This window comes from Phoxinus phoxinus (genome assembly GCF_949152265.1).
Source record: "Phoxinus phoxinus genome assembly, chromosome: 23".
In the NCBI taxonomy this organism is placed as follows: domain Eukaryota; kingdom Metazoa; phylum Chordata; class Actinopteri; order Cypriniformes; family Leuciscidae; genus Phoxinus; species Phoxinus phoxinus.
Genome location: NC_136898.1, coordinates 5,017,150 through 5,030,989, shown reverse-complemented (window position 1 = coordinate 5,030,989; position 13,840 = coordinate 5,017,150). Strand labels below are relative to the sequence as shown.

Genomic DNA, 13,840 nt, shown 5'->3' with positions numbered 1-13,840 from the left:
GCTCCACGTGAAGCTTTCGGTCTTCCGACCTTTTACCATCTTGTCAATTCAAGATTTTGATTAATATGCGCGAGGGAGGGAGTGCAAGACAGTTACGGTGCGAGTGCGCGCGCACGGCCAGGCTCTCACTCTCTGCTCGTTCTCTCAGTAACATGCGACCTCACAAGCGCAGCAATCTATCATCTACATCACTCACTGATCAAATAAGGCTTTGGTGGGATAAAAATTCACTTTGGCGGCCGCCAAAAAACGTAATATCTGACGGTGTTGATTCTGTTGCGCACCGCCCACGAATTAGACTATGTGTGGTGTGGGGTGTGGGAAACACTGCAGTCTAACTGCCAAGCGTGATCGATCACCAAATATAACGTGACATGCACTTGGAAATCAAAAGTTAGTGTATATTTAGTAAAATACAGCTTTCATTAGTTGTTACAAGTGTAGGCTACTAATACTATTTAATCAAATGTCAGAAAAAATTGTTTTGTGACATAAGGTGAAGTGAGATCTGGGCGGGGAAGTAAGGGGCGTGGCGCTTTCGGTTCGAAATGAGAGTATCGCGGTTCGAACCGTAGGTGGTGTATCGCGTTTTTCCGGTTCGGTTTGAATATCGTTACACCCCTACCTAATATGCAAAGGAACATGGTTCTATAATGCTGCTAGCTGGAGGGATGATATTTCTTATTGTCCATTGAAGATCCGGAGACTCAAATGATTTCTGTTGAGAAAACAAGAGTACCATTAGCCTCCGTCAGTCTCCAGTAGTAGCTTTTCAGAAACAGGAAGCCTGAATGAACCAACACAATGGCTTATAGGACACTCAAGGCCTGTGTGATTGTCACACTGTTTTATGTTGTGATAACCAGGAATGCTTAAGAGGTTAATGTCGATGCTTGACGTTTATTCAAGGGAAACTGTTCTTGTTGTTTTAGTGTTTTGACCTCCCTTATCGTAAATGTCATTAATCTACCTTCCTTTCTCACAGCCCTTCTCTAAGAAGGCAGTAGACCATGTCCAGACTCACCTAGCAAAGAAACAAGTTCCTCCAAATCTCTTTCAGGTAACTCCCCCCAACTTGATAGAATCTAACCTGTTTTTCCGGGTGCAGATTGGCTTTTGTGCATTTAACACAAAGGAAGTAAAGTGTTTCGAAAGCAGATCCTGATGCATATGTTTGCTTGCCTCCTTCCAGCCATACATAGTTGAAATCTGTGACAGTCTTCGAGGAAAGATCTTTCAGAAGTTCATTGAAAGGTGACCCAGACGGCTACATATAAGCTAATAAAAAAGCATGCTATTCAAATGTTCATTTGAGTTATTTTGTTGCTTGGGAATAATTTTAACATTAAAACCTTTGTTCTATAGCGACAAGTTCACGCGTTTCTGCCAGTGGAAGAATGTAGAGCTCAATATCCATGTGAGTTTTTATTTTTAATTTTTTTTTCTTACGTTTTGGTCCCTTGTGCTTTTATTTACCCAAAAGTTATTCATGCACCCTTAAAAACTTTTGAAATCTTGTTTTATTTTTGCATGTAGTTGACAATGAATGACTTTAGCGTGCATCGGATCATCGGTAGAGGGGGTTTTGGAGAGGTGTACGGATGCAGAAAGGCGGACACAGGGAAAATGTAAGTGCTGTTGTAAGGGTGAAACCAAAAAGAAGCTTGTTTTGGATAAAAGGATGTGCTTACTTACTGTTTGTGTCTCAGGTATGCCATGAAGTGTTTGGATAAAAAGCGGATCAAAATGAAGCAGGGAGAAACGCTGGCACTCAATGAGAGAATCATGCTGTCGTTGGTCAGCACTGGGGTGAGTGACGCGTTCACAAGTGCAAACTCAACTTATCGTCGTACTCGGACTGCACAATTAACATCCCGGTCTCATTTGTTGTACCCTCTCCATCTTTTTTTTTCTCTGCAGGATTGCCCTTTCATAGTGTGTATGACATATGCCTTCCACACCCCTGATAAACTGTGTTTCATCCTGGACTTGATGAATGGTAAGGGAAGCCATCATCTCTTTGGTGTAAAGGCTTGTTCATGCTAATGTATAAAGTAAAACTAGTTTAATGCCAAAACCTAAAATACATAAATTTTTCGGTACACATAAGACTAAAGGGGGTCGCACACCGGACAAGAAGCGCAGTGTCGCATCGCGCAACATGGTTAAAATTCGAACACATTGTTTTCAATGAGTGTACAAACACCAGCGCCGAGCTATGAATCAGGATTTCTGTACAGAAATCTTAATTACATAATACCCTTAAACAATCAATATTGTTAACCATAAACTGACAATAAAATGTGTGCATCCGGTGTGCAATACTCCAAATAAAAAAAGCAGAAGTACAATGCTTTGGACTCACTTCATGAGCATTTTTTGTGCTATAGTTTAGATAGTCTCACGAATCCAAGCCAACACCACCCAGTGTGAAATTGTAGAAGGCCATTTAGGGCTCTTATTTTGGCCTTCCTCTATAACTCAATGTCAGCCTGAACATGAGGCGGAGCTTCCTCTTCAGACACATTCACACTTCCTGTATCTGCGCTGCAGCACGGGCCACTTCTCTGAACGGCCTTCTTGATTTGTGAAACTATCACATCACGCTCTTCAGAAAGTGGATTTAACTCCACAAAAGCATTTAGACACTCAATCTAGTCATAATAACCCTTCCTACATATCAGAATGATAAACATTTTCCCAGAATTCTCCGAAATGGACACGGTTTAAGTGGCTGTTCATGTGACATCTCAATCAAATTACAATAATGAAATATAGCTGCAAGCAGCGATTACGGGCCCAAGCCGGTGGCACCGCCACCCCTGTGCCTTTAGTTGCACTAAAGGCACCGAGGTGGCGGTGCCACCGGCTTGGGCCCGTAATCGCTGCTTGCAGCTATATTTATATATATATGTATATATATATATATATATATATATATATATAATATATATATATATATATATAAACCGCCACCCCGGTGCCTTTAGGGTTCCTGTGCATGACGGGCAATAACGTAACTCCGCTTTGACTGTCGAGAAGAAGTCTGCTTTAGAGCTTGCATCAGTGTGGGTTCTGCAAAAGTGCACATCGAGGGCACATATCAACCACAAAGTATGCGTGAGCACCCTTCTGAAACCTAAAATGAAAAATTAGACACCCTACAGTCTCATGGACTTAACGGACACATGAAATCAGCAGCCATTGTAAGTACACAACACCGAAAATTCCTATGAAGTGTGGTATATATATTCATTGAAATTACTGTACTTTAAAACACTTGTTTAAAAGAAAAAAAAACACATGTATACATAGTATAAAACACTAGATGGCACAATATACCTATTTTTAATAGAGTCTTTATGCCCCCCTCCCCACACACACAGACAGGGGGAGCTGTCTGTGTGTGTGCCCTGCCTCCCCTCCCCACACAGAGAGAGACACACACACACACACACACACACACACACACACACACACACACACACACACAAAGAATGGCAGGAGGAACTCTGGCAGAGAGACAAAACCACATTCAAACCAAAATATCTGACTTCCTGTTGGTCGGAGCTAATGACTGTAAATTAGAAAGTTGTCCGGCTCGATGTGCACAATATACATACCAAGTTGTGTTACTGTAGGTAAAACTAACCCCCCCCCACTTTTGTCAAAAGTAACACACTTCCTGCTGCCAGTTGGTGGCGCTATAACTTTGACTCACATTAGTTATATCCATGTGATCGGCCTCTTACAACAAACACGCTACTGAAGTTTCATCAAGATCAATTAATGTATGAAGACGTTATAACACATCGTGTTTCTCTTTTCTCACCATAATTTCGTTTCCTCGCCACGGCCAAACCGTTCGAGATATCAAAAATCCGTCCACAATTTAGTATCCTCAATGTCTTGACTTCATGCTGACCGAGTTTGGTGGCGATAGGATAATTTTTCTAGGAGAAGTATATAAAATTCCAGGGACATGCGTTTTCATACAACCCATAATAGCCGACTTCCTGTTGGACTGGCGTAAAACTTAGAGCACGAAAGTTGTTCGGCCCGATGATATCTAAATGTGTACCGAGTTTCATATTATTACATGCAAGCGTTTTTGATATACGGACAAGTGTTCGAATCCCATTCCAGGGGGCGCTGTCGACCCCCCCTGCCACGCCCGGGTACCAGCTTCAGCCTGGCCCTGATGGCCGCGGGTTCTGACCTGTGTGCAAAATTTCAAGAGTTTTCGAGCATGTTAAGGCCCTCAAAAGTGCCAGAGATTTTGCACACAGCAGAGAAAGGGTTAAACTAAACTAGCCCCCCTCCTCTCACACACACACACACACACAGAGAGACGCAGAGGGGCAGAGGGAAAATGCTCCGAAAAGTACACATTCAAACCAAAATATCTGACTTCCTGTTGGTCGGAGCTTATGACTGTAAAAGAGAAAGTTGTCCGGATCGATAAGCATAATATACAGACCAAGTTTTGTGACTGTAGGTAAAAATAACCCCCCCACTTTAGTCAAAAGTATCTTGAAAGTAACACACTTCCTGCTGCCAGTTGGTGGCGCTATAACTTTGACTCACTATAGTCACATCCATGTGATAGCCCTCTTACAACAAACACACTGCTGAAGTTTCATCAAGATCAATAAATGTATGAAGACGTTATAACACATTGTGTTTTTCTTTTCTCGCCATAACTTCGTTTCCTCGCCACGGCCAAACCATTCGAGATATCAAAAATCCGTCCGCAATTTAGCGTCCTCAATGTCTTGACTTCATGCAGACCGAGTTTGGTGAAGATCAAATTAAATTTCTTGGAGGAGTATATAAAATTCCAGGGGCGTGCGTTTTCATACAACCCATAATAGCCGACTTCCTGTTGGGCTGGCGTAAAACTTAGAGCACGAAAGTTGTTCGGCCCGATGAGATCTATATGTGTACCGAGTTTCATACTAATTCATGCAATATTCAGTTTGATATATGGACCAAGTTTTCGGACCCCGTTAAAGGGGGCGCTGTTGAGCCCCCCTGCCACGCCCGGGTACCAGCTTCAGCCCGGCCCTGATGGCCGCAGGTTCTGACCTGTGTGCAAAGTTTCAAGAGTTTTCGAGCACGTTAAGGGCCCCAAAAGTGCCCGAGAAGTCCCACACAGCAGAGAAAGGGTTAAAATAAAGCCCCCCCCTCCTCTCTCACACACACAGACACTGAGAGAGACTGGCAAAATTCCCATCAAATCACATTCAAACCAAAATATCTGACTTCCTGTTGGTCGGAGCTAATGACTGTAAATTAGAAAGTTGTCCGGCTCGGGGAGATAAATATAAATACCGATTTTTGTTACTGTAGGTAAAACTAATACCCCATTTTTGACTAAAGGTGGCGCTACTGAGCCCCTTACCACGCCCGTTTCTGAAACTTTGCACAAGTGTACTAGGCAATAAATGTAAAGTGTCTGTCGAGTTTCATGCAATTTCAAGCATGCTAAGAGTCTCAAAAACTTTAAAAAAGAATATTAAAGTTTGCTGCGTTGCCATGGCAACAGTATTTAAGATATCAATAATCCTTTCACAGGTCTACATCTGCCGTGTGTTTACATTATACACATAAAGTTTGAAGCAAATCGGGTAAAAATAAGAGGGTGATTTTAAAGCATTTTGAAAGTGACACACTTCCTGCTGCCAGTTGGTGGCGCTATAACTTTGACTCACAATAGTCACATCCATGTGATCGGCCTCTTACAGCGAACACACTGCTGAAGTTTCATCCAGATCAATTAATGTATGAGGATGTTATAACACACTTCCTGTTTCCAATATTCGCCATAAATTCGTTTCCTCGCCACGGCCAAACCGTTCGAGATATCAAAAATCCCCTGGCAATTTTTCATCCTCCATGTCTTGACTTCATGCACACCGAGTTTCGTGGTGATTGGTTGAATTTTCTAGGAGGAGTATTTTAAATTCCATTGCATGTGTTTTTTAAACTACGCCAAATAGCCGACTTCCTGTTGGGCTGGGGTAAAAAGTCAGAGCACGAAGGATATATGAACCGATGAGATCTATAAGTGTACCGAGTTTCATATTATTACACGCAAGCGTGTTTGATTTATGGACCAAGTTTTCGGACCGCGTTCCAGGGGGCGCTGTCGAGCCCCCCTGCCACGCCCGGGTACCAGCTTCAGTCCGGCTCTAATGACCGCGGGTTCTGACCAGTGTGCAAAGTTTCAAGAGTTTTTGAGCACGTTAAGGCCCCCAAAAGTGCCCGAATAGTCGTAAGAAAAATAATAATAATAATAATAATAATAATAATAATAATAAATATAGCTGCAAGCAGCGATTACGGGCCCAAGCCGGTGGCACCGCCACCCCGGTGCCTTTAGTTGCACTAAAGGCACCAGGGTGGCGGTGCCACCGGCTTGGGCCCTCCATCGCTGCTTGCAGCTATATTTATTTATATATATATATATATATATATATATATATATAAAACCGCCACCCCGGTGCCTTTAGGGTTCCTGTGCACAATGGGCAATAACGTAACTCCGCTTTGATTGTCCAGAAGAAGTCTGCTTTAGAGCTTGCATCAGTGTGGGTTCTGCAAAAGTGCGCATCGAGGGCACATATCAACCACAAAGTATGCGTGAGCACCCTTCTGAAACCTAAAATGAAAAATTAGACACCCTACAGTCTCATGGACTTAACGGACACATGAAATCAGCAGCCATTGTAAGTACACAACACCAAAAATTCATATGAAGTGTGGTATATATATATATATATTACCTTTTTTAAGGGACAAGACAAAGAATTTGACTTGCCTGACCTGATTAGAACAGTGAAAAAAATAAAAAATAAAAATAATCACTAAAACGAGAATTGTTCTGATTTTATTATGATACTCAAAATATTCCACAACAAATCCTTTAAATGTATTGATATTCAGAACAGAACAAGAATTAAAAAAAATAACAATAAAATATAATTTATTTATTTCGATTTTGTATTTTTATTTAATGACTATTATTTATTTAGAGCAGGTACAGCTAGTGTGCGATGCTTTTGCTATTTCAGAGGAAAAAAACACATTTTATTTAAAAAATGCTTTTCAATTAAATCAGATGTTCAAGCTTTGTTTTCGTTTTATTATTTTGTTTGTTTTAAACTTTGTTCAATTTATATTGTTAATCATTTGACACTAACCAAATGCATAAAGTATCATTTTAACTTTTAAAAAACTATTAACATTTGTTCATAGTACATTGTCTGTCTTTTGTTAATAGGACAAAACATTGTTATTATATTTTATAATATTTTATATATATATATATATATATATATATATATATATATATATATATATTAAATAAACATTTGTAATGAAATCGTTCCAAAAAAAATATATCAGCATTGTTTTAAACTTTGAAACACAGAAGTAGCGCAATGTCTGGCCACGCCCACTTCTGGCATCAGACTTTTAGGCTGGCGCTGTCGTGATCACACTGATATGACGTATGGTTCTGGGGTTCTGCAGTTGGTTACTATTGGGGCTCCCGCGCCGCCTCCTTTTCACAACCTGAGGGAACCGTCTCCGGAATATTAACCTCACTCCCAGAAGTCCAATTCCCATCATTCATGCCTCTTACCTGGGACTGATTGCACGCACGCACACGCACACACACACACACACACACACCCGCGCACACACGCACACGTACACTGTTTAAAAACAAGAAATATTTATCCAACCTCGTTTAAAACAGTCTGTCGGTGCCATCTTTTGGACATTCATCATATTGCATTGGTTTTAATTTCTAGTCCTCAAACAGAGCAGTAGCCTAATCCGTTTATTTTTAAGTTATTGATTAAAAAAGAAACATCAAATGCATTTTTAGTCATAGTATTATTTTATACAGAAATACATTATTTGTAATTCAGATGAGAATAATTTTAAGGAAAACAAATATATTGATCTGAAATATAGCACGTGTTTTTGTAAAATAAATTCAAGCAATAGTCTACCCGCCCCCGAAATGGCGCTAATTTTAAAATTAAACTAAAAAAGCTCACGGCTGCACAGGCATTCATAACGGTGCGCGTCCAACGCGAGGAGTGAGCAGAACAGAGCGAACGTTTTTTAGTTAATTTCTACTTTCATAGGAATTCATTCGAGCGCACTGCGAGCGCCACCATAATCATACTTACTTTCACTTTTATATTAGCGATTTAAAAGCCCTCGCTGGTGTCACACGTTGGTTAACCGGTGGGAAAAGTATACAGATATTCAAATATACAGATATATTAAATATATCATCGCGCTCCACCGTCGATTTGATGTGTTTGTGTGTGTTAAAATAATTTAGTTCAGTTAGAGAACGGGCACTAACCTACAATTAAAACCTGAACGTGTCCGCTTAATAAATCGTGAGCTGAATGAGAGTCGCAGCAAAGATCAGCACAAGGAGTCCAATTTCATTAATCATGGGTGGACAGCTGACTGAAAAGATGATGACGGAATATTGAACACGCAATTCAAGCAATCCCACCCCCGAAATGGCGCTATGTTTAAAATGAAACTAAATGCTCACGGCTACACGGGTAATAACGCGTTCACGGCGAGGAACGAGCAGAACCATTTTTTTACAGTCTATGAGCAGAACAGAGTGAATGTGTTTTAGTTCATTCCTACTGGACGTCCAGTAGGCTACTACTTTGGCTTTTAAGTTAGCGATTTAAAAGCCCCCCGCTTTAATCACACATCCATTAACCCGTAGGAAAATATTCTCACAGTCACTAATATATTTATATATAAATACAATATACAATGGGCCTACCTGATTTCGAACACAAGAGGGCAGTATTGCCCTATGTATGACTTATTTTTTTACTAAATAGCGCATTCTGGCTGTTTTTTAACTTATACATAATTCTTAAATTGAAAAAAAGAACAAAATGGGTTTAGTTCTGATATTTGTATACTTTTATATAGAAATAAATGGTGTATAATAAAATTTTTAGAAGATATGAGGCTTTTAGTGTTTCCTTTCTGGACATTACTTTAATCCCTCGCCACAGCAAAACCGTTTGAGATATTTAATATCCGTTCATAATTTAGCATCTTTAATGTATTTTCATCATGTTGAAAAAGTTTGGTGTGAATAAAATCAACCACCGCTAAAAACTCGGAGTCTAAAATATATCAATATATCACATTCAAACCAAAATATCTGACTTCCTGTTGGTCGGAGCTAATGACTGTATATTAGAAAGTTGTCCGGCTCGAAGAGAAGAATATACGTACCGAGTTTGGTTACTGTAGATAAAACTAATACCCCATTTTTGACTAAAGGTGGCGCTACTGAGCCCCTTACCACGCCCGTTTCTGAAACTTCGCACATGTCTATTACACAATAAATGTGATATGCATGTTGAGTTTCATGCAATTTGAAGCATGTTAAGAGCCTCAAATGCATCCAAAAAGAATATTAAAGTTTGCTGCGTTGCCATGGCAACAGTATTTAAGATATCAATAATCCTTTCACAGGTCTACATCTGTCGTGTGTTTACATTATACACATAAAGTTTGAAGCAAATCGGGTAAAAATAAGAGGGTGATTTTAAAGCATTTCGAAAGTGACACACTTCCTGCTGCCAGTTGGTGGCGCTATAACTTTGACTCACAATAGTCACATCCATGTGATCGGCCTCTTACAACGAACACACTGCTGAAGTTTCATCAAGATCAATTAATGTATGAGGATGTTATAACACACTTCCTGTTTCCAATATTCGCCATAAATTCGTTTCCTCGCCACGGCCAAACCGTTCGAGATATCAAAAATCCCCTGGCAATTTTTCATCCTCCATGTCTTGACTTCATGCACACCGAGTTTCGTGGTGATTGGTTGAATCGTCTAGGAGGAGTATTTTAAATTCCATTGCATGTGTTTTTTAAACTACGCCAAATAGCCGACTTCCTGTTGGGCTGGGGTAAAAAGTAAAAGCACGAAGGATATATGAACCGATGAGATCTATAAGTATATCGATTTTCATATTATTACATGCAAGCGTGTTTGATTTATGGACCAAGTTTTTGGACCGCGTTCCAGGGGGCGCTGTCGAGCCCCCCTGCCACGCCCGGGTACCAGCTTCAGTCCGGCTCTAATGGCCGCGGGTTCTGACATTTGTGCAAAGTTTCAAGAGTTTTTGAGCACGTTAAGAGACCCAAAAGTGCCCGAATAGTCGTAAGAAAAATAATAATAATAATAATAATAATAATAATAATAATAATAATAATCCGAAGGAAAACAATAGGGCCTTCGCCTTTTCAAGGCTTGGGCCCTAATAATAGTTAAGAAGAATAATCCTTTGGAAAACAATAGGGCCTTCGCCTTTTCAAGGCTTGGGCCCTAATAAAGAAGAAGAAGAAGAATAATAAAATATAGCTGCAAGCAGCGATTACGGGCCCAAGCCGGTGGCACCGCCACCCTGGTGCCTTTAGTTACACTAAAGGCACCGGGCTGGCGCTGCCACCGGCTTGGGCCCTCCATCGCTGCTTGCAGCTATATTTATTTTTATATATATATATATATATATATATATATATATATATATATATATATATATATATATATATATATATATATATATATAAAGCCGCCACCCCGTTGTCTTTCGGGTTCCTGTGCACGACGGGCAATAACGTAACCCCGCTTTGACTGTCGAGAAGAAGTCTGCTTTAGAGCTTGCATCAGTGTGAGTTAGAGGATGGATACCCGACCCGAGCCCGACGAGACCCGCCGGTACCCGACGGGCTGGGCCGGGTTCGGACAGATATTTAGAAATGATGTTCGGGTTCGGGTCGGGCTCGGTCACATCAGCGCGATAAGGCATTGAACATTTTAAATTTAAAACAGCTTATTATGTAGGTAGCCGATGTGCCTGATGCTTTCACTTGATGCAAACGTTCGTTTTTGTGATTAAAATACATGTAAAATATTACCATAACATCCGTCTTCCTGTGTGCGGACATTTGTTTATGTAGCCGTGACAACGAAACGCGTGCATAATGTGCGCGCGCCAGGTGTTAAGAGCGCTTGTTGCTCCGCGCGCTGATGCGCTTGTCCTGTTGACATTTCCGATTGCCTTCCTACAGTTGCTTAATAAAAGCGGGCTTTCCACACAAAAAAACGTACAATTGTCATTAGTATGAGAAAAAAATGGGATTTTAACTGTCGGGCTCGGGTCGGGCTCGAACATAAATATCTTTATGCCTGTCGGGCTCGGGTCGGGTTCGGTTACTGCTCTGTCGGACGCGGGCCGGGCTCGGACTGAAAAATTTGGCCCGATCCGCACTCTAGTGTGAGTCTTTCTGCTCCCCTCCAAACACACACAGAAAAGGGGGGGGCTGTCTGTGTGTGTGCCCTCCCTCCCTCCCTCCCCCCACACACACACACACACACACACACACACACACACAGAGAATGGCAGGGGGAACTCTGTCAGAGAGAGACAAAACCACATTCAAACCAAAATATCTGACTTCCTGTTGGTCGGAGCTAATGACTGTAAATGAGAAAGTTGTCCGGATCGATAAGCACAATATACAGACCGAGTTTTGTGACTGTAGGTAAAAATAACCCACCCACTTTAGTCAAAAGTATCTTAAAAGTAACACACTTCCTGCTGCCAGTTGGTGGCGCTATAACTTTGACTCACAATAGTCACATCCATGTGATCGCCCTCTTACAACAAACGCACTGCTGAAGTTTCATCAAGATCAATAAATGTATGAAGACGTTATAACACATTGTGTTTTTCTTTTCTCGCCATAACTTCGTTTCCTCGCCACGGCCAAACCGTTCGAGATATCAAAAATCCGTCCGCAATTTAGCGTCCTCAATGTCTTGACTTCATGCTGACCGAGTTTGGTGGCGATAGGATAATTTTTCTTGGAGGAGTATATCAAATTCCAGGGGCTTGCATTTTCATACAGCCCATAATAGCCGACTTCCTGTTGGACTGGCGTAAAACTTAGAGCACGAAAGTTGTTCGGCCCGATTAAATCTATATGTGTACCGAGTTTCATATTATTACATGCAAACGTGTTTGATATATGGACCAAGTTTTTCGGACCACGTTCAAGGGGGCGCTGTTGAGCTCCCCTGCCACGCCCGGGTACCAGCTTCAGCCCAGCCCTGATGGCCGCAGGTTCTGACCTGTGTGCAAAGTTTCAAGAGTTTTCGAGCACGTTAAGGGCCCCAAAAGTGCCCGAGAAGTCCCACACAGCAGAGAAAGGGTTAAAATAAAGCCCCCCCTCCTCTCTCACACACACAGACACTGAGAGAGACTGGCAAAATTCCCATCAAATCACATTCAAACCAAAATATCTGACTTCCTGTTGGTCGGAGCTAATGACTGTCAATTAGAAAGTTGTCCGGCTCGGGGAGATAAATATAAATACCGATTTTTGTTACTGTAGGTAAAACTAATACCCCATTTTTGACTAAAGGTGGCGCTACTGAGCCCCTCCACCGCGCCCGTTTCTGAAACTTCACACATGCCTAGTACCTAATAAATCTGATATGCATGTTGAGTTTCATGCAATTTGAAGCATGTTAAGAGCCTCAAATGCACCCAAAAAGAATATTAAAGTTTGATGCGTTGCCATGGCAACAGTATTTAAGATATCAATAATCCTTTCACAGGTCTACATCTGCCGTGTGTTTACATTATACACATAAAGTTTGAAGCAAATCGGGTAAAAATAAGAGGGTGATTTTAAAGCATTTTGAAAGTGACACACTTCCTGCTGCCAGTTGGTGGCGCTATAACTTTGACTCACAATAGTCACATCCATGTGATCGGCCTCTTACAGCGAACACACTGCTGAAGTTTCATCAAGATCAATTAATGTATGAGGATGTTATAACACACTTCCTGTTTCCAATATTCGCCATAAATTCGTTTCCTCGCCACGGCCAAACCGTTCGAGATATCAAAAATCCCCTGGCAATTTTTCATCCTCCATGTCTTGACTTCATGCACACTGAGTTTCGTGGTGATTGGTTGAATCGTCTAGGAGGAGTATTTTAAATTCCATTGCATGTGTTTTTTAAACTACGCCAAATAGCCGACTTCCTGTTGGGCTGGGGTAAAAAGTCAGAGCACGAAGGATATATGAACCGATGAGATCTATAAGTGTACCGAGTTTCATATTATTACACGCAAGCGTGTTTGATTTATGGACCAAGTTTTCGGACCGTGTTCCAGGGGGCGCTGTTGAGCCCCCCTGCCACGCCCGGGTACCAGCTTCAGTCCGGCTCTAATGGCCGCGGGTTCTGACATTTGTGCAAAGTTTCAAGAGTTTTTGAGCACGTTAAGAGACCCAAAAGTGCCCGAATAGTCGTAAGAAAAATAATAATAATAATAATAATAATAATAATAATAATAATAATAATAATCCGAAGGAAAACAATAGGGCCTTCGCCTTTTCAAGGCTTGGGCCCTAATAATAATCCGAAGGAAAACAATAGGGCCTTCGCCTTTTCAAGGCTTGGGCCCTAATTAAACTCATACTGGGTAGACTAGAAGATCTTTAACCTACCTACAACTTGAAATATAATTAGAGAGGATATATATATATATATATATTAGTGCTGTCAAAGTTATTGCGTTAATGGCGCGTTAACGCAAAATCATATTAACGGCACACATTTTTTTAACGCGCAAATAAAAACTAATTTTCAGTTTGACCCGTGTCCCAACCCATAGTTGGAGAAATGGAGATACACAGTGTTGCCAACTTAGCGACATTGCAGACCCCTTTAGCGATTTCG

At 41.1% G+C, this 13,840-nt stretch overlaps 1 protein-coding gene across 2 annotated transcripts in view; it reads left to right on the top strand.

The window, feature by feature from the left end:
* The window catches only part of grk3 (G protein-coupled receptor kinase 3), a 73,429-nt gene that overhangs the window by 37,370 nt on the left and 22,219 nt on the right, over positions 1-13,840 (top strand). For both annotated transcript variants that reach the window (XM_079599290.1, XM_079599291.1), the window contains exons 5-10: positions 986-1,060; positions 1,193-1,254; positions 1,366-1,417; positions 1,537-1,628; positions 1,710-1,809; positions 1,921-1,999. In XM_079599290.1, coding sequence (XP_079455416.1) covers positions 986-1,060; positions 1,193-1,254; positions 1,366-1,417; positions 1,537-1,628; positions 1,710-1,809; positions 1,921-1,999 — 460 coding nt within the window. The remainder of the gene's footprint in view (positions 1-985; positions 1,061-1,192; positions 1,255-1,365; positions 1,418-1,536; positions 1,629-1,709; positions 1,810-1,920; positions 2,000-13,840) is intronic.